General features: G+C 42.1%; 1 protein-coding gene across 1 annotated transcript in view; it reads left to right on the top strand.

The window, feature by feature from the left end:
* foxo6b (forkhead box O6 b) overlaps nucleotides 1–22,622 on the top strand; it is a 37,241-nt gene extending 14,619 nt beyond the window's left edge. The window contains exon 2 of the mRNA XM_053489760.1: nucleotides 19,038–22,622. Coding sequence (XP_053345735.1) covers nucleotides 19,038–20,705 — 1,668 coding nt within the window. The 3' untranslated portion in view covers nucleotides 20,706–22,622. The remainder of the gene's footprint in view (nucleotides 1–19,037) is intronic.
* Nucleotides 22,623–24,442: the final 1,820 nt, after the last annotated feature.

Consider the following 24,442-nt stretch of genomic DNA (forward strand, 5'->3'; position numbering starts at 1 on the left):
ACTGTACACTATATGGACGAAAGTATTGGGCCAAACCTGCAATGACATTATATACGGGGGAGTTGGTTCCCGTTTGGCAGCTAAAACAGCTTCCACAAGATTTTTGGAGTGTTTCTATGAGAATTCATGCCTATTCATTCTGTAGAGCAATTATGACGTCAGGCACTGATGTTGGACGAGAAGCTCTGAATCTCCGTTCCAGTTTGTTCCAAAGGTGCTCGATGCGGTTAAGGTCAGGGCTCTGTGTTAGGGCCGGTCAAGTTCTTCCATACCGAACTCATCAAACCATGTCTTTATAGTCCTTGCTTTGTGCACTGGGGCTCAGTCATGTTGCCTTCGCCAAACTGTTGAGACAAAGTTGGAGATACAGCATTGTCCAAGAGGTTTTGGTATACTGAAGCTTTAAGTTTGTCCTTCACTGGATATGATCGAGGTTTGGCCAAATACTATAGTCCATCTAGTGTACAGTATGTCCTTATATGCACCAGAAGTTAAAAAATGTCTGTAAAAAAGTCTTACAAAATGAACGAATTAGGCTTAAGAATCAACCTGACCAAAGCATGACATTCGCTGAGTTAAGAAATCAGGTTTATTAAGTAAAGTTTTAGACAACTTTAGGCGGACTAAATGCATTTACTCCGCAGTGACGTCTGACAAGTTTTCTAATACAATATCCTAGCAATGTTCAGAGACTCTGAAGTGTATTCACGGTGCTGGATTTGTATGCAAGATACATTTTCTAGATAAACAACCCGGTCTCAGGAGAAACGGGTACAAATTCTTTCAAAGGCGGCTTGGATTTTATTCGTTTCCACACATCCAGTCGTAGGTAAAGACATGAGGATGAACCCTTGTCCTAAATCTAACCCTAAATCTTGGTACAAAAAATTAGTACAAATTAAAAGGTGTGAGGCTATACTGAGGCAATATGTGCTGACATGTCCCATGCCTGTGGTGTGTGTGTGCGTGTGTGTGTTACTAAGCCAAGGGAATGGCATTGCTTAGATTTTTTAAGTAGTTTGTAGTTTTTCTTGTTTTAATGAAGTTCTTTAAAAGTTCTCTCAAAGACTTCACGTTCTACTGAGCCTCACCCCCCCCCCCCCCATCCATCTATCTAATGGCCCCTCCCTACACCGACCGACAGACTCACACACACACACACACAACCCAAACACACACATTCCAGCATCTTCATTAGCAATTCATGAGCAGTGTCTCATTAGACACTAAGTTTTAGCATGGGCCTCTGAAGTGGATGGCTGGAGCGGTTATTAATATTTCATATGTCTCCCATCGAGCAAGCTAAAAAACGGAGTCGCCTCTCTCGTGCTACAAAGTCACTCAGGCTCTCCTTTTTCTCATCTTCCTCTCATTTTTTCCCCCTACTTTCTTTTTTTTTTTCCTTGCTAAAATTTTACCTTCTCTCTTCTCTACTCCATCTGCCGTGTTGACCTTAACTCAAACTGACTTAATTGGGCTGTCTTTGTTCCAGAAACGGTGAATCTTTTTCGTGCGAAAATGTAGACCAGGAAAAAGGATGGAGGAAAGGGAGTTAAAGAAGAAGATGACGATGATGAAAGAAAGAGTGAGAAGGAAAGATTGGAAGGGTTGTAGGACAGGGGCAAGTCAAGAAGTACACAAAGACCCCAAATGAACCTGAAAACGTCTGCACTCTAGAGAGTGGTTTACATGTGTATGGGGGGTGGGGGAGGTGGGGGGGGTTATGTCTGGAGTGTATGAGACGGGCAGACAGAGCATTCTGCCCCTGAAATACACTCATGCATGAATAAGTCAATAAAATCAGTTACTGAGTGTATTTGAATATATAAGTAAGTTTGTCAGGCTGTGTATCCGTGTGTGTGTGTGTGTGTGTGTGTGTGTGTGTGTGTGTGTGTGTCTGAATGCGAGCAGATGAACAGGACAGACGCAGCCACTCTTCCCCGAGTCTATAAGAACGAGACGCCACGTTCTCTCTGAATGAGAAACAGACACACAAGGGGGAGAGATGCTCATCCTTTAAACGACCACAATGAATATGGCATAAGCACACTGTGAAATGTGTGTGTGTGTGTGAGAGAGAGAGAGAGAGAGAGAGATGAGGAGGGAAACATTTAGACGGTCCATTGTCTCATTCTTATCCCCTCAAGCCTAATTTATCAGCTAAGACAGATTTGTGCAGTATGTGTGTCAGAAGAATTGAAGCAGTGAGGAATGTCAGAAGACGAGGAGCAGCGCGGGTTGGAACCAATTCCGAGCTGAAGAACTGCAAAACTAAATAAATAAATAAATAAATAAACTTCAGACAGTCAACCTTTCTCTCTCTCTCTCTCTCTCTCTCTCTCTCTCTCCTTTTTTTTTTTGCTCTCCCATCTCTCCTCATTTGACTCCTCGCTACAGGGCCCTCATCACACCCCTGATCGATACCGTCTCTCCTCCTCTATCCATCTCTTTCCTTGAAACCTTTTTCCCCCCCTTTCTCTCTCTTCTTTCAGTGCATTATTACTACAGAGCGGGCCGCGGTGTTGAGTCGTGATGCACCTCATTGCATCTTCTCCTGCATTGTAATTCCTCTTAGAGCTCACAAGCTGTAATGTATGCACATTGGTAGACATAATGTCACTTCCTGTTTGTCAGAGAATTTCTCCCCGTTTTTGGCTAGGGCTCGCCACACCCTCGGTGTAGTTTCACCTGCTTCTTGCTTTGTAATAGTGTGGTATTTCTTGTTTAAGTTATAACAAGTTGTGTATTCCAACGCCAGGTGCATTGGACGGGATCATGGGCTTCCAAGACGCATCTATGCCTGTGGGGACCACAGTCAATGCTGCGTATGATAGAAATGCACCAGAACCTCAGCCTACCAAATATGGAGCTTAACAGTCAAAGAGGTCAAGGTTGTTGATCCGGCCGCAGATCTCTCAATCCGACCGAGCATCCGTGGAATGCGCTAAACAAACATCTCTGATCCATGGAGTCCTGCAACTTACAGCATCCAAAGAATCCACAACTGATGTCCACTTATATACCAGACACCACCACAGCACACCCCAGAGGTCTTGAGGAGTCATGCCCCAAGGGACCAGATCTAGGCCTTGTGTTCATTGATTAATCTTCTATAATGCTTATCCTGTACAGGGTCACAAGAGGCTTAAAGCCTATCCCAGGAGACTTAGGATACGAAGGGGGATACACCTAGGACATAGTGTTAATCCATCACAAGGCACCCCGTAGATGTATATGTCTTTGGATGGTGGGACGAAACCGACCATGCACACAGACCCGAGGTGGGAATTGAACCCTCGACCCTAGACGTGCGAGACCAGGCTGATGTTTTGCATTTTAATGTTATGGATGATATCCAGCATGACTAAGCTGTGGTGTGTAGTTTTTGCTACCAAGCCTGATCTGCTTTAGGATTTTTAAAAATGTTAGCTAACCATTGTTGTCCAGGTGGGTAAGCATCGCCACCTCATACAGTAGCCTCAGGGTCCTAGGTTAAAATGACCTCCCCTCAAAAAAATGCAACTTTGAAGTTCTGTTACCAATATCGTAATTACCAGTTGAAATCATAGTTATGAACATGAAGATCACATGTTACACAATTACAAACTTTGGGCTGGATTGCAGTTGCCCAGAACAGTTTTTCCACGAATACATTAAGATATAAGTGATAATTATTCATGTCTCTCAGTAAGGTGAGGATATTTGACCACAAACCATTATGTCCACTATTACTTCCTTCAAACTCGTACACATGAACTTTTAAGGTGGACTTGAAGGCAGCAAGCTCTTGGCTTGGGTAACTGTGGAATATTTTATGCAGTCCTTGTGTGCACTTTGTTCAGTTTTCCCTTGTGTGCTCTGGATTGCTTGATAAGGACTGAAAAAAAGCACAACCTAAAGAAAAAAAAAAGAAAAGCATAGTTGTATTGGATTGTAGCATCCAAAAATATGCTGCATTTCTATGATTTGCTATCATCTAAACACAAACCTTCCTTAACCGTCATGATCTCAACATCTCAACATGATCTCGTCATGATTCTGCTACGGATATCACGTGCGCCCTCACAATCACGTCTCGCCACATGATGACTCCCAGAAATGCAGTTCTAGCTAACTAACAACCTTAAACTGCATGCTAGTTGCTTAAGTATTGCTAGTGATTGTGAATGACATTTTTGCACATCTGGATTTATAATGTTGGGAGGTACTGTATATCCAGGTCATCGTTATCAGGTGAGCTGACAGGACGTGAATGAAAAACTAGCCTTTTATATGATCCATGACCAACAAATACTTATAGTATTTAGAAAAATGTACTATTTTTCAACTAAGTCTTGACGGTTTATAGGAAATCCTAAAATGGTAAATATGTATATGGTATATACACTTATAATGTATTATTAGGTCCAATGTACAGTATTTCACACGACACCTTTTGGGGTGAAAATAAGTAAATTAAATACTTTATAGTAGGAATTCTCAAACTTAATATTCAAATATCTGATTTCTATTCAAGGTCAAAAGGTCACGAACGATCGGTGATCAGCAAATGATTTTTTTTTATAACTTACAAGCAACATACAATTCACGTTTAAGGTAGACGGGGAGAAAAAACATTTAAATCTTGTTGAAAAAAATGCCAGTCAGATGCTTAAACCAAAGCAACTCTAACCTTAAAGTAACTTGCATTAAATTGTCAGACAGAAGTGTCAAAATAAGTTTGTGCAAAAGTAATTTTGCTTGCAAATTGCAGCTTTAAACCGAAACAGCGCCAACTTTCAACAATAAAAAAAACTGACCAGGTGTTTTGGAAAAAAAAGAAAATAATTACAATATAAAAATCTTCATTGACTGATTTTCATTCCTTATAATAATTTCAACAAATAAATCAAAATAATCATAAAAATAGGCAAATGTTTTTTTATTTTTTATGGCTGATTAAACAAACTTATGTTGAAGGACAACATAAGTCTCTGTAATACCAAAATGACTTTGAATTAAGTGTTACATGATGGCCTAAGGGGCAGTTCACGCGTTAGTTCTAAAAACGAGTGTTAAAATGCCAGCCGTGCCTTTTTCCTTTGTTCCAAAGCGCTCGTGAGCTTGTGCTTCCGTGGCGTCTGCCGTAGTGCTTCCCATCCTTCAAGCACAAAGAGAACAGAGAGAATTTCACCAACTGATCCAGGAGCACAAAGAGTGAAGCTGATTGGTTGTGGCTTTCTGACAAAAAATAAATAAAAAATGAATACGCTTGGAAAATGCACAAGCATATTTTTCTAGCAGGTATATGTTATGCTACGCCGTAGCCATACTGGTAGGGTTTTTTAAAAAAATTTCACATTGCTTCCCCCCCCGACCACCCATCGCTGTCTATCCTACATGCATCCACAAAAACAGGAAGTTGATACTCTGAAAAGTTCCTGTTCCTAGATCGACAACATATTCGGGCAGCATTTGTGCTTTCCCAGGTTTCATTTGAAAAATAAGTGCTTTCTCATGATATGGTATTCTTTTAGATGTATGCGATTGTATAATGTGTGGTAGATAGCTAAGATTTCCTTACTCTTTCTTTTTTACTTGTGCTTTGAATCATTGCGTGATTAAAAAATAGCTAATGTAATTCCAAAAAGGTTGAATGAGTCTGTATTCTTAGTCACTGTAGAGCCGGAAAACTATTCACATGATGAAAACGCCCAAACGAATACAGTGTTACAACGCACATACGTACATAACCTGCAGGACTGGTTGTGAGAAAACTTTACAGATGAAATCCAGCTGTTCTGTATATGTTTAAACATGTGCCGAAATGATTTATTGCATTACATTCATGATCATTCGAATGAAAGCTTGATATGTTGCTATGCAGAATGGTGATATGCAGCGTATAGAAGGCGCTGCAGGTGGGTTGTGTGAGATTGTGTTGGCGCACACACACACACCAAACAGATAAACATGATATATTTATTTGAACTAGTCAAGGTAAAGGCGATGCGCGAGGCTGCTTTTGAAAAAGAGGAAAGGGAAGGGAAGGTACGTTGAGGTCAGAGTGTTGGGTCAGTTCGGCGAACTTCAGGTTCCTCAGTCCCGCCTGTGCTCATTGTGCTCGTTCGCCATCAGCTGAGCGCAATTCGGCGCCGTACATCACTCCGTGGGAAAGAAAATGGAGCTCTCAAAGGCATCCTTGCTTATTTGCTGCTTCGCCTTAACCCTGACTATTCTTCTTTCACTCCATCAATTTTCACAGCACATTCCCTTCTCCTGTTTTCCCCTACGGTTTTCTGTCACACCTCCCCCCGAATCCTACACTGCTTGCTGCTGTCTTTCTTTTAAACTCTTTCAACATCTCTTACCCCTAACCCCCTCTTCCTCCCCCACAAACTCAGTCATTCACCCTCTCTCTCTCTCTCACACACACACACGCTTGCTCCTTCGTTCTCCTCTCCATCTTCCTTTCTTTCTGTCGCTCCCTTTCTCTGCGTACTACGGTCAGGTCTCGTGGGGAAAGGCGGTTGGCAGAAAGCAGGCTTGCTGCCATAGCAACAGGAACCCTCCCTCTCCCACAGGTCTCCTTAGCAACTGGTAGCTTGGCATTGTTGTAATGAGCGGGCCCTATGTGCCAGGCTAACAGAGCACAAGTGTGCATGTGTGTGTGCATGTGCATGTGTGTGTGTGTGCGCGCGCGCGAGACACATCTTTGTGTGTTATACATGATTATAAAGTGCATGAGCACTCAAGGCATTCTTTTACAGTACGCTTGAATACATTTCCCAGCATCCAAAGAAAATCCCATAAATATCCATGCGTACACAATACGCCTTTGTCCTTCGGCATGAACTTGGATTTGATCTTAAACTATGCTGTAAAATGCATTAATCTAGCCGCGCTTTAATTAAGAATCATGCGAGTGTGCTTCCTCATCTGTTTGCTCTTGATTAAAGTGATCAACTCTCTCCATGCCCTCGAACTGAAAGAATCGAAGCGTGACTTAATTAATGATTTACTAATTAATTGTGCATGCTCTGTCTAGGACAGAGGATGACTTTGTGCAAAAAAAAAAAAAATAAAATAAAAAAATTATAGTCAGTGTCACTCGCTTTTTGGAAGAGAGAAGCGACAAAATGGGCTATCGCTGAGCTCGGTTATTAACGACTTACTTCACCTGGATGGCTAATACTGATCGTAAAGATTGAAGAAAGCTTGTTTGGGACATTTTCCAATTTTAAATCAAGTCTTGATATTGGAAACAGCAGCAGCAGCAGCATCAACTACTGAGCGCATTATGTGTGAGCTTGTGATCTCTTTAATGAGGCTTCGTGGCTTTAAACTTGAAAATCATTACAAGAAAATTAGCATTCTGTTGGGCGTGATGAACCAAACAGATACCTAGATACTGAAATCCCACTCGTTTTGTTGCTATGGAAAATGAGAGCTAGTTTGCTAGTGGGTTCCATACAGTAGCTAGCATACATAAAAGAGGGTACAAGTTTATCATCAACAGTATACAAGTTAGCTACTGTAAAGATCTTAGCAGCTCTTATAGGGATGAATCTTAAACTGAAAATGTGCGCATATTTATAGATCCTGTCTTTTTAGGCCAATAACCCTGGTAGGCAACAATGCGGCATTGTGACGTAGTGGTTAGCACCAGGTTCGATTCCCGCCTGGGTCAGTATGCATAAAGTGTACATGTTCTCCCCTTGCTTGCTGGGTTTCCTCTGAGTACTTCGGTTTCCTCCAATAGTAAAAAACAAACACAGCATGCTGAATAACGTTCCCAAGTTTCCCATAGTGTGCAAATATGGTATTTTGATACTACATGTTGATATATTACATGTAAACACATCATGGGACACACATTGGTACAATGGAACATATATAGTACTATAATAAAGTATATGGTTCTACCATGTAGTGTAGTATGGTACTATGCAACATGTACCACAATGTTGTCAAAAATATATTTTATATGTTATATATGTTTATGTACCATAGTTATATTTATAAAATAACCACCTGTTATAGTACCTTCCAAAGGTTAATACACAATACTTTAGTGAATACCACGGTAATTAATGGGTACCACAGCAGCTACTAAGGTTGTATACTGTATGCTACTACCTATACCATGCCAATAGTATATACCAATATATCGAGTATGGTACAGTATGTACAGTACAAACATACCATTTTAGATACATGATGAACTTTGGTAACCATTGTTGTATCCAATAAGTACCATGGTATTCACTAAAACATTGTGGTACACACATAGGACTACCTCAGTACCCATTTAGATGACATAATATCTACCCTCGTACTCTATAAAGTCTTACAGTGCCGACCATGGTAATCAAGTAACACGATAATTAAGTACCATGGCAATAATAAGGTATATTATTATATGTACTAATATATCACTAGTAAAATTTTTTAAAAGACTAATTAAAATATAAGTAAAATCCTCAAATGATTATTGAAAAGATTTTTTTATGACGGCTTCAAGTGCCATTTTTAGGATTACCTTAAGGTGAAATGCCCACTTTATAGCAATATAATTAAATTTAACTACAGCATTGCAGTGTTGTGCAATTTCATGCAATTTTGTTTTTTCTTCACGTGGAGTAATTGAGCATTAGAGAAAGAAATGTTGTGATGATGAAGTCTAATTCTAAGCGCATTAACTGTGGCGTCATTGTGAGCCACTTTGTCCTGGGAAACCTGGCTCTACTAAACCTGGGATCGGAACGTTTGGCTCACCGTGCCCTCGAAGGCTATTTTGGTACGCAGGGCAGATTTTCTGATCCCCTGCTCTGCACTCAGATGCTCTTTAATCTGTTCAGTCTATTTTCAAACGCACTCCTCCTCCCCCCAAACACAATGTGTCTATCCATAGAGTACCTGTTCCCTTTTTGACTCTCACTTGGACTCGCTTGGCCTAAAAGACTAACCAAGTTTGGTGAGGGAGCTAACATCTGCAAGAAAGTTCCATTGGAAGTCAATGTGTAATGTCAGGGCAGGTGTCATGTCAGCGTGAGGGGTTTGAATCTTGCCTACAGTGCGCATTGAGTTTGCATTCTGGGTTTCCTCTGGGTATTTTAGTCTCCTTCATAGTATAAGGATGTGCACTGTAGGCTGACTGTTTGTAGTACTGAATATGGTTGGGAGTCCACCTGTAGGTTGTAAGGTTGGTGTTCCCAATCAGTGTACCTTCCAGCACTTGCTGCAATGGCCACTGGTGTGAAGGTCGTTGTAGTGTTAGTAATGATGGCTTAAATGGAAGTATGGATGGATGTAATGGCAGTGCTAAACCGAGTGTTGAGAGTAGTAAAAAAAAAAAATTATTTCACTACGGACACTGAACATTGAGTAGGAATGGGTAAAGATCACTCTATGTCTCCATCTCACTCTATACCGCTTATTCTGTACAAGGTGACCAGGAGCCAGAAGCCTTTCTAAGGGTAAAGGGGCACAAGGTGGAATATACCCTGGAGGGGGTGCCAGTCCTTTACACACTCAAACTATAAGTAATTTTGGAAATGCCAGTTAGCCTAATCTTCATGTCTTTGTATTGTGGGAGAACACTAGAGCACCGACCAAGCATGGGGAGAACATGCACACAGACCTGAAGGCAGGACTCAAACCCCGACCATGGGGCTAACCACTATGCCACCCCTGGTAAAGATCATAGATCAAAATTTGGTTTCCTCATCACCAGCCAATCAGAAACATGACACCAGTCTTTAACTTAAAGTTACTCATGTTTTATCCCTATATAATGAAGGATAACCAATTGTTATTCAAAAAAAAGTGATTGAAATGATTTAAACTCTCAGATTTGAATGTGGTTGTTGGTCATTGGTGGTTTCCATGTGAAAGGCCTGGGTTCGATTCCCAGCCAATGCCCAAACCCCAGTCACTGGATGCAGTGCCGGTCGCAAGCCCAGATAAAATGGAAGGGGTTGCATCAGTCGTGAAACATGTGTCAAGTTGTGTGCATCTGATGGTCCACTGTGGCGACCCCTTGACGGGAGCAGGGAGACCAACAACAACTTGAATGTGTTTGTTCTGTTCTGCTGCTTGTGCTCTAGTGCAACAGATCAAAAAGCATTTTAGTTTTAAAAAACCTCAGTGAAGAACAATAACTAACATTTGCAACCGTAATCTGCATTAAATGACTGTACAGTATTACATTTATACTGTATGGCAGCACTATATTGCCATTATATCAAGATGACATTTTGCACTACCAGGGAAATGAACTTGCAACACTGAGTATTATAAAAATAGCCGATAATAGTCTTATACTCTACAGTGAGTTATCTATATCCTGGGATCATACAGCATCAGTATTTCCATGAAGATTTCCAAAAAACAAAATACCAACAAAACTAAACAGATTTATATGTCTTGTTTTACCCTGTCTAGAGGAGCATTATTCATGTTGAACTGAATCACAAAGTGGTTTTATTTACAGTGGATGTCGCCCCTACCAGTGGTTGGTGCGGGGTTTTTTTTTTATGCTGTACCTTAGGGCTATGTTGAATCTACAGTATGTCACTTGGTGCAGCCGTTAATCATTTGGTCGTTCAAAAACGCAAACACAGTGGCCATTTCCATCCAAAGTAATCTTTCTCTGTCTCTTACTCTGGGCAGTGACTGACATCTTTGTAAAGAACAAAAGGACGACTGAGTGTTTAGCTGTGTCTTTTGTATTTCCAAGGTTGTGATAGCAATTGTGAGCAATTTTCAGCAATTAACATCTCCGTAATAATAGTTGTTACAGCAGTAGGTAGAGATTTAGGCCACTGCTACACAATCCTACCATTAGGCTCATCTAATGTATACAGATCAAGGAAAAACAGGAATCTGAGGTTACAGAGGGCATGCTCACTGAAGGCTAAACTGGATAGACAAATATCGTTTCCTGTCTTGTGCTGTTGCAGTTCGACCACCTCAAGCTTTGGCATGTTGGACGCTTTTCTGCTCATCACGGTTTGTAATGAACGATTTTACTCTAGTCATTGTTGCAGCTCAGTGTGACCATTTATCACTGATCTTAAAACTCTGCGAAAATGCAAAGAATTAGCCGTTTCTGAACTTCACAAACCAGCCCATCTGGCACCAGCAACCATGCAACGGCCATTCTGATGGCCAGTCTGATCGAATAACTGCATGACATGCTAACAAAATGGCTAGCAACTATACAGTACAGTAAGTCCCCTACATACGAACATTCGAGTTAGGAACTTTCCAAGATACATTCCAAGAACATTAAGTTAGATTACAAGTACGTACGTCCACCGTGGATTCTCTGCAAGTGGAGTACAAGCCCAGGATGTCCGGATGCAAGCATAAAAGCAGCGGTGATGAAGCTGGTACTGCAATAACGATGGAGACAAAAGTGAAAATAATTGAGAGAATGGAGCTAGGTGAAAAGATGCCAGACCTTCGAAAGAACAAGGGCAAGTTCATACTGTGTGTCGCTAGTTAGTATCCTAGAACCTAGACCATGTTTGTTGAACAGATTGGACTTACGAACAAGCTCTCGGAACGGAACTTGACCATTGAATTCATTTCTTTTTTGCATTTTCTCTCTTAAGTTCGTTCCCCCCTCAAACAAATAAACGTCAACCCATGACACCCTCCACAGGAAGTGTATCTTTAGCATTTGCTAATTTCCATCGATTGCCTCCAGACAGGCTTAGCAGATGAGCCCTCTTTCCCACTCAGCTCTCCCAGCGTTCTTTTTAACTCTCCCCGGCTGTAATATGTTGCTTTGTGTGTCTCTCTCTCTCTCGCAATCCCCCTCCTTTGCTTCTCCTTCATAATGCACACAGTCATTGTCTATCTTTTACCACACTCGTGCTTATCCAAAACATGTCTGGCTAAAAGAGACCCATTGCCGAGTCTGCGTCTAATGATTGATGGCTGTGTAAGAAGGATTAATACATAATGCTTGAGCAAGGTTGCAAACGTTTCAGCCTTGCTAGCTCCTAAGGACACTTCAGCAATCCCTCCTTGAAAAGAATGTTCTGCTGTGTATCCAATGGAGCAACGCACATGACGTAAAATAAATGATTGCCTTTAAGGCTCTAAATTGAGTGTTCTGCAAATCACAACGCTTTTCTGAGTCTTTTATAGGAATTCAAAAACTATCCATCTACACTTTTAACCTATACAGATTCCCTGCTCAGCATGATGACGTTTAAAAATGTTATTTTATCTTTTTCTTAAATGACTGTCCCTTTTGTTAAAGGTCCTAATCATGGCTACAGACTGGACATCCAGCGGCGCTCTTAACTATGCCTTGTAGATATTTGATCAAGGTGTCAGTTTGAAGGCTAGCTCAGTGTCCATAATGTGGAATAAATGACAGATGTCTCTTCTATAACGTGTCGATGTTACAGCAGCCTGTTCTCATGGACAACAGCTTAGGCATAATCCACCACTGTTTTTTTTTCTACTTCGGTACATGTTTGATTCCCACCGTAGCTCTGTGAGCATGGAGTTTGCATGTTCTCTACGTGCCTGTTGGGTTTCCTTCAGGTGCTTCAGTTCCCTCCCACAGTCCAAAGAAATGCTGACTTGCCAAATTGGCTTTTCCAAGTTGCTCGTATTCTGTGTGAATGAGCGTGTAAGTGTGTGCTCTCTGATGGATTGTCACCCTGTCCAGGGTATACCCTGTCTCATGCCAAGTCTCCTGGGATAGCCTCTAGGCCCTCGCGACCCTGTAGACAGGATAAAGAACTATGGATGATTGAGTGAGTATTTGGCCAAACCAGTTAATTATTGAATTTAGGTATTTCAGTCATTTCCAGTGCAGGACAAATCTTAAAGGTTCAGCATATTGGACAATGCTATGCTTCCAACTTTGTCTCAACAGTTTGGGGAAGGTCCCTTTCTATTCCAACATGACACACACAAAAGCAAAGATAATAAAGACTGGACTAATGAGTTCAGTGTGGAGAAACTTGACCGGCCCTAACACAGAGCCCTGACCTCAACTCCATCGAGCACCTTTAGGATGAACTGGAACAGAGATTGTGAGCGGGGCCTTCTCATTCAACATCAGTGCCTGACCTCATAAATGCTCTACAGAATGAATGGACATAAATTCCCATAGAAACGACTCCATATTGAAGTTTATTCAATTCAATTCAATTTTATTTGTATAGCGCTTTTAACAATTGTCATTGTTGCAAAGCAGCTTTACACAATCAAAATAATTATTTAGGTTTGAATGGAATGTGAATGTGTATGAATCAAAATGGTCAAATAGCCCCTGATGAGCAAGCCGAGGGCGACAGTGGCAAGGAAAAACTTCCTAAGATGGCAATAGGACTCAACAGGAAACCCATCCTCATTTGGGTTGTATTCGCCCATCATTACGCTTAGCTTTCTGCTTCCGTGCCAACATATGATCCCTTCAATCCCATCTTTCAAGCACCTCCTGGGTTGAGACCCAGGTGACGAACAGCCAGATTAACCCGGATTACATCCAGACTTTAAGATTAGCCTGGGATTGAATGCACTTGCTAGATTGCTGTATGCATGTGTTTGGGCGAGTGTGGTCAAAAGCTTGTGTATGGGTGTGGATTCCTCTGGATGAATTGATGAATGTGAGTGTGTAAACAAGTACGCAAGAGTGTGCTGAGGAGGGCTAGGCAGTCTGCAAGGTGTCTGTGTCAGAAATGGAGCCACAGGCGTGCTGCTTGCAAATCGTTACCACAAGCCACACTGTGGTTGAGCAAAACAGACTTAACAAGAGGATCTGTGTTCCTTAAGGGATCAGTGTTAGATGATGGAGATCAGGGTCAAGCTTTGGGATTGTTTCTCGCTCATCGGCTTCCTAGTTTCAGAACAATGAAATCAAATTGGTCAAACTTTGAAAAACTAAATAAGGTTTTCAAGTTCATCATTTTTGAGAACTACGGATGGCTAGTGCAGTCACAGATGCAGTTTTTCACTGGACTTGCTAATCACCGGTGCTTAGAGACAGCTCCTGAGACAGTGTGACTGAATGATTGAAGCTCTCTTGTGAGTTGGTGTGAGTCACCTGACAGTCACAGATGAAACCTAGAACATTGGACTGCGTGTTCTTTTTTCCTCCTTTCTTTTTAAAAACCCAAATCCATTTCTTTCACTTCATACTTTTATCCTTAACCCGCCTCATACACTTCCCGTTTTTCTCCCCAGCATTTAACGCTGTAGTCATGGTTACCCCTCTGCAGCTAACGTCAGCCGTGGCATAGCTGTCAGAGGGCTGCTTTCTGATCGCCTGACATGGGGCATTTTTCGACGCTGTCACACCGTTTGGCTTTGATTAAGTCAGCCCCTTGCCTGCCGTGGCTGCACAACATTGCACTATTACACCAGCATGGGGGCTTGTGTCATTTGGCTGAGCTGTTGGTTGAGAATAGGAGCTTCTTGGAGGGGGGCCAGAGAACATAAATACCCCTCACTTATCCAATTTCTCACTGCTTTGAAAAGGAGCAGAGTCAAAGTGGCACGGTTTTTTCGCCTGATAGCGTGGGCTGGAGAATCAGCCCTTCAGAAATCCCAGGAGACAGACAGAGAGAAAAGAGAGAGGGAGAGAGAGCGCGAGCGAGAGAGAGAGAGAGGCAGGGGGCTCTTTGAGATCAGCCAACTCTGGAGCTCATCTCCAGCTCAGCTCCAAGATAATTGGCTGTGTGTGCCCGATATACATTCACTAATATGAGCCGTAATAGCTCTCGGAATCACTATGGGAAAACAAGATAGCTCTTTTTTTGCAAAGAAAAGAGGGGGGAGAGAGATAGATTCCACATACGCGAGCTGATAGAGGTACTTGATGAACGATAATTCAGTGAATATAAGTGACGGATGCCGGAGCGTGTTGTGTTGGGTTTGTTGTGTGCTGTTTTTCTATCTGTCTGATGGTTTTGTTTTCCTGTTTGAGTACAGGTGAAGGACAAGTATGTAAGTGATTTTGGGGGTGTGAAAAGTATGGTTATGTGATAAACAGATGGAGGATATGGAGAAAAGGAATGAATAAGTGTGAAAGTGAGATGATGGTGTGAAGCACTAAATGCTGTACCGGAGTCCTGGATGATGGGGATGGTATTCATCTCGTCTGATAAAAAGTAAAATCTGTTCAGAACAAAGAAAAGACTCTTCAACTTGCTGCGTGCGCCTTTTGTAAAAAATTAGCACTTCTAAATAGGCCTGGGTACAGGATTGTGGTAGATTAGATGTGATAATTTCCAAACATACGATATGATGAGAACTATATAAATGTGACAAAATATACAGTCCTGTAAAAAAAGAAATTCCAATATTTGCCCCTTCCTGAATTTATTTATTTTTTACGCATTTGTCACACTTAATTAGTTAATTAAACCCAAACAAATTTTAATATTAAGCAAAGAGAAAATACAAAATGCAGTTTTGCAAAAAGATGAGAAACAAAGTAATTTACATGTATCAGTCTAGAAAGAGTTACGAAGTCATTGTTAAGGCTTTGGTACTCCAGCGACCCACGGTGAGAGCGGTTATCCACAAAGGGAGTAAACGTGGAACAGTGGTGAACCTTCCCAGGTGTACCAAAATTACTCCAAGAGCACAACGACGACTCGTCCAGGAGCTCAAAAAAAAAGAACATCCAAAGAACTGCAGGGCTCACTTGCCTCAGTTAAGGCCAGTGTTCATGATTCAATAATAAGAAAAAGACTGGGCAAAAATGGCACCCATGGGAGAGTTCCAAAGCGAAAGTCACTGCTGACCAAAAAGAACACAAAGGATCATCTCACATTAGCCAAAAAAACATCACCTAGGCAAATATTCGGTGGACTGATGAGACAAAAGTTAAACGTTTTGGAAGCAGTGAGTATATCTGGCGTGTACCAGATAAGTGTTTCATAAAAAGAACTTCATACCTACAGTCAACCATGATGGTGGTAGTGATGGAACCTGATGAATTCTGTGCTATACCAGAAAGTCCTGACGGAGAATTTCCATCCATCAGTAAAACATTTCTGAAAAGACGAGTAATTCTCATCCTCCAAAGCGATGTGAAAGATTTATGCCGCCAATAGTGGCACAACCTGTTTTTGGATTTAAGGGGCAATTACTTTTTCACATAAGGCTGGCAGGTTTAAAAATTATTATTATTTTTTTTAATCTTTCACAAATGAAATCATTATTTAAAAACTGCATGTTGTATTTATTCTGCTTATCTTTGTATAATAATAGAATTTGTTTGATGCTTGTTTGATGTTTGATTATTTAAGTATGACAAAAATGCAATTTTTTTTTAATAAAATCAGGAAATCAGCAAATACATTTCATGGTGCAGTAAATACACAGGTTAGATTCCTGGCTCGGGTCTGTGTGTGGGTGGAGTTTGCATATTCTCCCAGTGCCTGCTGGGTTTCCTCTGGGTTCTCTGGTTTCCTCCCTCAGCTCAAAGACATTCAGAGTATGCTAATTTGTGTCCAAATTCCCTTTGGTGTGCTTGCGTGCCCTGTGATGGATTGGCACCACGCCTTGAGCCTTCCTGCAACCCTGTACTGCAAAACCAATGAAATCTTGTTTTAATACTGAACATTTGATAGTATAGCAGCACTGAATACTACCTGATTAAAGGCGTGTAGGATCCTGAACTTGGGCAGAAGGCTATCACATACACACACTGTACACACCCTCACTCACACCTAGGGGCAATTTACAGTAATGTAGCCAACCTGTCTATCTATATGTATGTTTTGGGGTGTGGGAGGAAACCAGAGAACCCGAAGGAAACAGGAGCAGTAAAATGTAAAAAAGTAACCTGAGCCCAGGAGTGAACCAGACACCCTGAAGGTATAATATAAGATTACAGTGCACAACTGCAACTTATTTTGCTTTGCTTCTGCTTCCATCGCATGTACTATATAGTCTAAATTGCTCCTTATTTAACGATGTACTTCAAGATATTTTTAAAGGTTTAAATAATCCACTTGAACATGGTGCACTTACAGTTTTATTACAACTATTAAAGGTGTTATGGCTTCTGTTGTTTGGTTAAATTTTTTTTTTAATGCTGAATTGTTATTGCTTATATTGTATGCTATAATCCTAAGGAGTTTCCTTGTAGTGTAGTGTAGGCCAAATTCCTACCTGCAACTGACTCTTACACTAACTAGATAATAATAATAATAATAATGCAGGAAATCCTGACAGGCAACGTTACGGGACTTGCTGTGATTTGTAATATATAGAGCAAGTAAATAAGAAAATATAATTTGTGCATGCGTGTGAGTCAGACAGAGAGTGCAATAAAGATGGAGATTAGTTGAGTGATACTGTACAATGATACAATGAATGCAAGGATTCTGTTGCACACACAACAACAGGAGGTGCTTTCGCATACTGTATAAAACCCGTAACAATCTATAGCAAGTAATATATATGTAATATAGCAAGACGTGCTATGGCAAAACCGAACGCCAGCCGTAACATTTTATACAGCAGTATATAATTTTGGACGTATATTATCTGTATTTTTTTTTATACATTGTGCATACTTTTTTGTACCATAGTGCACTACATTCTGTAGAATATATTTAATATTCGAGCATTACATGTACTATTTTGATATGTTATATGTGTGTATATAATGCTGGCATCTACAGCCAGGGATGTTTTTTTTTTTTTTTAAAGAAAGTCTCCTATTTATACAAGAGGGCGAAAAAGGGAAAGAAAAAAGTAAAAGGAAAGCACAATCGATCTTGTCAAAAGGCAAAGTGACGCTCAGAACTCGCAGTCAGCCAGAAATGTGTCACTCAGCTGCTTCAAGCATAAAATATAGATTAAATTTTATATGCGCGTGTTGTTTTATCAGCTGTTTGAAGAATGTAATGCATTACTCAGAGCGTGTGCATTCATCAGATCAAGACACGGGGAAAAAAATCCTGATTTTATAGCGTTACTCTTTATATCTATTGTTATTCTACAAAGTGCTCAAACGCTGTGCATTTACCATACACCGAATTGTACAAAGTAAAGGTTGTGTAGCTCTTGATGATGTCTTTACGTTGTCCTGAAAGGAACTTCAAGCAGATCGCTCACAATTATTAATTACTCAATTCTCCCAAGAAAAAAAAAAAAAAAAAGAATCCCCAATTATTGTGTTGCAAGAAACAAACCCATGTTTACTTCATCTGTTCCTGTGATCTAAATATGGTTTATCTTGGCATTGGAAACAGCCCCCTCCCATCTTTTTCTGTTCTCTTTGTTCTGGTGTTCTTCCAGCACAGTAAGCATGCCAAAATCACACCTCTCTCCCTCTCGCCTCTCTCGCTGGCTCCCCGTCATATTTGGAGGCCTGCAATCGATAGGGGCGTCTGTGATCATGTTGCCACGTGTGATTCATTTGGGTAACCTTGGCGACGGTTTGATGTGCTTGCTGTGGCGTGTGTTTGTGTGTGTGTGCACATGTACATATATGTGTGTGTGCATGACTCGGTTGGTAGTGGTGTGAGTCAGAGAGAGTATTTGCTGCGTGGAGGAACAAGGCTGCCTGCTGTATCGATCTGCTTCTTGGTGCCTGCCACGCTTTACTTGAACAGCCGCTTGATCTGAACAATTAGAACAATTAGGAATGATTAGCTGCTGCCAGATTATTATTATTATTTTTTTTATGAAGAGGATTCATGTCATGATCAGGAATATTATGCATAGGTACATAATGATGAAATATGTACATTTTCCTATGATATATTTTAAAGTATAACTAAAAAAAACTACCATTTGCTGTACCATTTCATAGCATAGCAGTTGCATACTGTATATCATATCATATCATATCATATATCATATAGCACTCCGTAATTTATAGCACTGTTAAAAAAAAAACAAAAAAAACCCAGAATAATAGATCCAGGTTAATTGCAGAGTCCTCTCGTGTTGTTTTTTTCCAGATAAGATGTGCTATTGCAATATGCACAGTATAGTATTAAATGTTTAACAGCATGTTTTTGTCTCTCTTCCCACCCCATTACCCATAATTGTCTCTGCAGAACTCTATTCGCCACAACCTGTCTCTGCATACCCGCTTCATTCGTGTCCAGAATGAGGGAACTGGCAAGAGTTCATGGTGGATGCTAAACCCAGAAGGTGGCAAGATGGGAAAGGGTCCTCGTCGACGTGCCGCCTCAATGGACAATGGCACAAAGTACCTGAAATCTCGAGGCCGGATAAGCCGGAAGAGGGCCATAGGGATGGGCCGAGGACTTGGCGCTGGGCCTGGGATCCAGGGGTCCCCAGAACATGGTAGCCCAGCTGGGAAGGGTGGAATGGGTGTAGGGAGTGAGGAGTTTGATGCCTGGGCAGACCTACACTCCAGAACAAGTTCCTCAGCCTCCACATTAAGTGGGTGCCTGTCACCAATTGTGGCTGAAGCAGAGCCAGATGAACCAGAGGAGGGAGGGCTGTCCTGTTCTGCTTCCCCTCGCCTCTATTCAAGCCCCACCAGTACCAGATCACCTGCTCTGGGCACTGGGGGCCACTGTCCCTCAGTAGAGCTCCCTCAATTGGCTGACCTTACTGGAGCCATCAGCTTGGAAGAAGACTTCTCACAGCCACAGCAACTAAAGTGCAATGGCTACCATTATGGCCCAGGACCCAAAGGGGAAACAGCATATTGTGGTACTGTCTATGGTCAGCCTTCCATGAGTATGCTAAGGCACCATGCTCCTATGCAGACTATCCAGGAAAACAAGCCAACCAGCTTTCAGCGCCCCCTAAGGGCTTACTCAGAGAACAATGCTCTAGAGAGCCTATTAGCTGGTGGGCCACAGTATTGTGGAAAGGACATGGTGGTAGGGCAAAGTCAAGCTGCCCATTCACTAATGTCACGGTCTAATGGTATCGTCCACTCTCATGGCCATGATCAGAGCTGCAGTCACAATCAGAGCCAGAATCCCAATCCCAATCAAAACCTTCACAACGATCATGGTGCAAACCATAAGCAGAACTCAAGCCTTCATCACAGTCAAAATCCCAACAAGCATCACCCAGATCTAGAGTACAACCATGGTCCCAAACATCACCCCACTCATGACTATGGCCAACCCCACAAGCAAAACCATAAGCTTAACCCCAGCCCTAATTCAAACCACATGCACAGCCATATGCAGCACAGCAACACAAGGCAATCAACACTCTCTCCCAGAGTCAACAATGAAATGTTGCAACCCTACAACCACAAATCCTCCAATCCATATGGCCCTCGCGCCCACCTTCCCTCTACCTCCCTACCCCCTAACCCAGCCGGCTTTATGGATGTGCCCCAGGACCCCTCCTTTATGGCATCTGCACCTCAAACCCGGCATCAAACTTATCCAGGTGCTCAACACCAGGGCTTGACAGAACCCTGGCACGGATACTACCACTACCACCATCACCACCCGGGCCAGAATGGCAGCCACCAACCCGGTCACCACCAGCCACCTTCTAACCGATTGCAGCAGTCAGAGATGGAGATAGACGTCCATCAGAGCAGTCTGGATGGTGATGTGGAGTCTGTTCTTCTCAACGATTTCATGGACTGTACAGAGGGAATGGACTACAACTATGACGGATCACTTTCACAGGGTGTTGGCATGGGAATAGGTCTGGGAATGGGAATGGGGATGTTTGCAGGGCCTCCGCAATCACATAACAGCCAGAGTTGGGTTCCTGGGTAACACAGGCACTAATGGGAAGATTTTACCCGTAGGGCCCTGTGGGGAGGTTGGGCGGGGTCTGATCAGGTCAGAACTGATTTGACTGTGATTTATTTTTGCTCAGAGAGCCAAACAGTACAAAAGAAGGCATTTTAAGGACGTATAGTTGCTCGTGTCGGTGCAGTCATTTTGAACGTAGAGTTCTCCATAAATATTCTTCCTCTTTCCTCAATCCTTCTCTCTGTGTTTTCCCTGCTGTGGATTAGTATAATGGCATTCTTTAAACCAAGCTTTGTCCTCTCTGTCCCTTGGTTCACTCTTAAATATCACCTCTTTCTGGTCAAAAGCTCTCAAGCACTTTACATCCATCTCCCTAAATTCAGAGGCAGTAACAGCTACTCTGAAACCAGGGGAATCATATTGTTTGCTGGTTCGCTGGGTTTAATGTATCCAAATGACTCTGTTATCCTTCCAGATTGAAAAAATTGTGTTGGTGTATTCTTTTTTTTTCTTTTAAGTAAAAAGTTGATCAGATGATGGAGAAATAAATATCTGTGCTGTCAGCCAGTGTTATGTACATGTTGGTCAGGGTTATGGTGTGTGTGTGTGTGTGTGTGTGTGTGTGCGCGCGCGCATGTCCTCGTCCCATGCAGGTTCATTGGATGTCTCTTTATCCATCTGCTAGGACAGTCATCCATCAGGTCCACTTTGTTGATATTCAGCATATCGTTTTTATTTTCTAAAGTAATGCACCAGCTATGCATCACTACTCCAAATCGAATGTGGCACTCAGAGCATCTTTTTTTTTTTTCCAGGCAAACCAGCTTAATGTGTTTTGGCTAGAGTGATGATTGAAGTCACTTTATAGCAAATGGTGGGGAAGACGAGAAAGAGAGGTAGACAGACATAGAGAGGGAGGTAGACGTTGATATGGTGCGAGAATGAGAGAGAGAGAGAGAGAGAGAGAGAGGAAACATGCAAATAATACCCTGTTCCTCTTTCTCTCCATCTGTGGATTTATGTAGCTTTCCCTGTAATGAGATAAGGAACGATCCGAGGCTACCACGCTTCCTGAGCGAGGCTTTTTGTTTTTTCCTCCGGTGCACCTCTGGCCGACTCTACTGTGGCGATCTCCTACGATCTGAAGCACTTTGAGCTTCAACTCAACTTTACATTAGCATATTGCATTACCATTAGACTATGCAGTGATTCTTTAGATAATCAGCGCTGATACTGTAGATCAGTCACAAAGCTTCTTTAACAATCACTAGCTGTGCACTATGAATCCTAATTCAGAATATTGCAGAATTTCTCCTTAAATGACATTCTGTTGCATCAGCTTAATAAAGTAAGTGGTTATAGCGTGGCGATAACATTGCCAAAAGACAAAACCATAAATCCAGACCCAGTCAGACCCAACTTCTGAGGAACGCTATATTGCACCGCCTTTGAAATTTGTACACTAGTGAACTGCATGCTAATTAGCAACAATCAGAAAATGGGTGCTATCTCCCTTTCTCAGACTTACTCCTGTCACATCCTCTTCATCCACTGATTACACTTAGGGGAGATCGAAGTAATTAAGTGCTTACCGAGAACGATGATTTGTGTGCATTTTCCATTTTCAAAACCAACTTTTCAATTTCGTAATCATGCTGCCACGCGAGATCACCTACTGCAACCTCCTCCTCCGCTCAGACGTCTCACTGCTAACCGGCGTTCGGGCCAAATATCTGTCTTTGTTTTTCCTCGCATATTTTCCATGTTGTGTCACTTTGTGGCGGCACGGTGGTTCAGTGGTTTAGCACTGTCGCCTCACCTCGCCTCGTTCCTCCAGGGTCCGGTTCAATTCCCGCCGCAGGTCTGCGTGTATGGAGTTTGCATGTTCTCCCTGTGCTTGGTGGGTTTCCTCCAGGAACTCTGGTTTCCTCCCACAGTCCATAAACATGCAGATTAGGGCCCCAACCCAGCTTCCCCCCCACCCCCCAAGCCCCCACGAGCGCCATAATGCACTGAATTGGTGAACATATATTTGGACATTTTTTTCTTTTTCTCAATCTCTAAACCTTCTCATCAGGTATAAGTTTTTCGAAAAGTAGACCATCAGGGATAGAAGCAGAGGCAAGGTTGAAAAAAAAAAAAGAAGAAAAGACTGATCGATAGACTGACAGAGAGAGACAGATTGGAGAATGAAGGAGTTGAAAAGGAGACCGATAGGTTGCTCGAAGAAAAAAATGAGCTCAAAGAGAGACAGAAAGATATATAGATAGAGAGAGGGAGAGTGTGTGTGTGTGTGTGTGTTTCCATCAGAGTACCTTCCCTCAGCAAAGCTGTTTGAATCAGGCCAAATGTCAAGTGCCTCTCCGCAGCTTTTCCTGCACACACTTCTATCAGATAGCCAGCCTGCTCTCTCTCTCTCTCTCTTTCTCTCTCCACAGAGGACAATAAAGCCCGTCTTCATCTGCCGTCTCTTTTTCCTCTGCCCTTCTTTATGTTCTTGGTGACCGACGCCCTATCATTCCCCCCACAACCGTGTTTTGGTCCCTGACCCCATGTCTGCTTCTGTGTAAAGCTTCTCGTGTGTGTGTGTGTGTGTGTGAGTGAGAGAGAAAGTGTGTGTGTGTGTGTGTGTGTGTGTGTAGCACAGTGATGTATCTGAAATGACTATGGACATCCATTAAGGTTGTGCCCTGGTGTATCCACTAATGCCTGGCTAACAACAATATGACCATACAGTTTATATTTATTAGGTAAAAAATGTTAAAAAAAAAAAAAAAAGAGAGCGAGAGAGATGGGTCTGTGGGTGAATCTGTGGACCCCTGAATCTCAAGTCATGTTTATTATGGAATCATGATGTTATTACATTTTTGACTTATGTTTCCTCCTGTACAAAATCCCTATGGAGAAAAATTGTATAATAATTTTTTGAGAAACAAATCTTGGTTTTATTTCCTTTTTTTAAAATGATGTATCTGCTCATCTGGTGATTGTAAAATAAAAACAAAAGACAGAATATGTGCCATGTGCTTTTGTGCATAATATATATATATATACACATACACACACACACATATACACACACTTGTGTATATCTCAGGTTCCAGGTCATGGTGCATCTGGCCTAGCAATTAAAAATACACCCTGGGGGGGTTCCCAGTACAGTGCATCACAGGGCAATGTGCGCACACACACACACACACACTACACCTAGGGGCAATAGGGTGAGGAAAAAAACTGTAAAACCACACAGGCAGAGTATATCTGTGTATATACTGCACTATGTATCCCTGTCGTGCAGTGTGTGTGTGTGTGTGTGTGTGTGTGTGTGTGTGTGTGTGTGTGATAAGGCTCGTTAATGCCCCAGATGCTGTGCCGTAGCTGTCTCTCTCCCAGTGGAAACATTCTCACTGAGGGACTGCCTGCATCTGCACTTCCATACTGTTCTCTCTCTCTCTCTCTCTCTCTCTCTCTCTCTCACACACACACACACACACACACACACAGAGATAGAAACACACACGCGCGGCTGCTCATCTAATCGACTCTGCTCTTCCCAGACGCTGACCCGGTACCGTAGACACTTCGGCATGAGTGAGAGACAAATTAGAGAGACACAGAGAAAGAGAGAGGGAAAGAAGGAGACAGAGACATGCCATCTGCCCATCTTTACCACTCATGCTTTCTCGCACCTGGGCAAAGAAAAATCCTCAGAAGCCCCAGAAATCATCTTGCTGTTTTTCGTCGGGATGCGCTCACAC

Source organism: Clarias gariepinus, chromosome 28, assembly GCF_024256425.1.
Source record: "Clarias gariepinus isolate MV-2021 ecotype Netherlands chromosome 28, CGAR_prim_01v2, whole genome shotgun sequence".
NCBI classification, from domain to species: Eukaryota; Metazoa; Chordata; class Actinopteri; order Siluriformes; family Clariidae; genus Clarias; species Clarias gariepinus.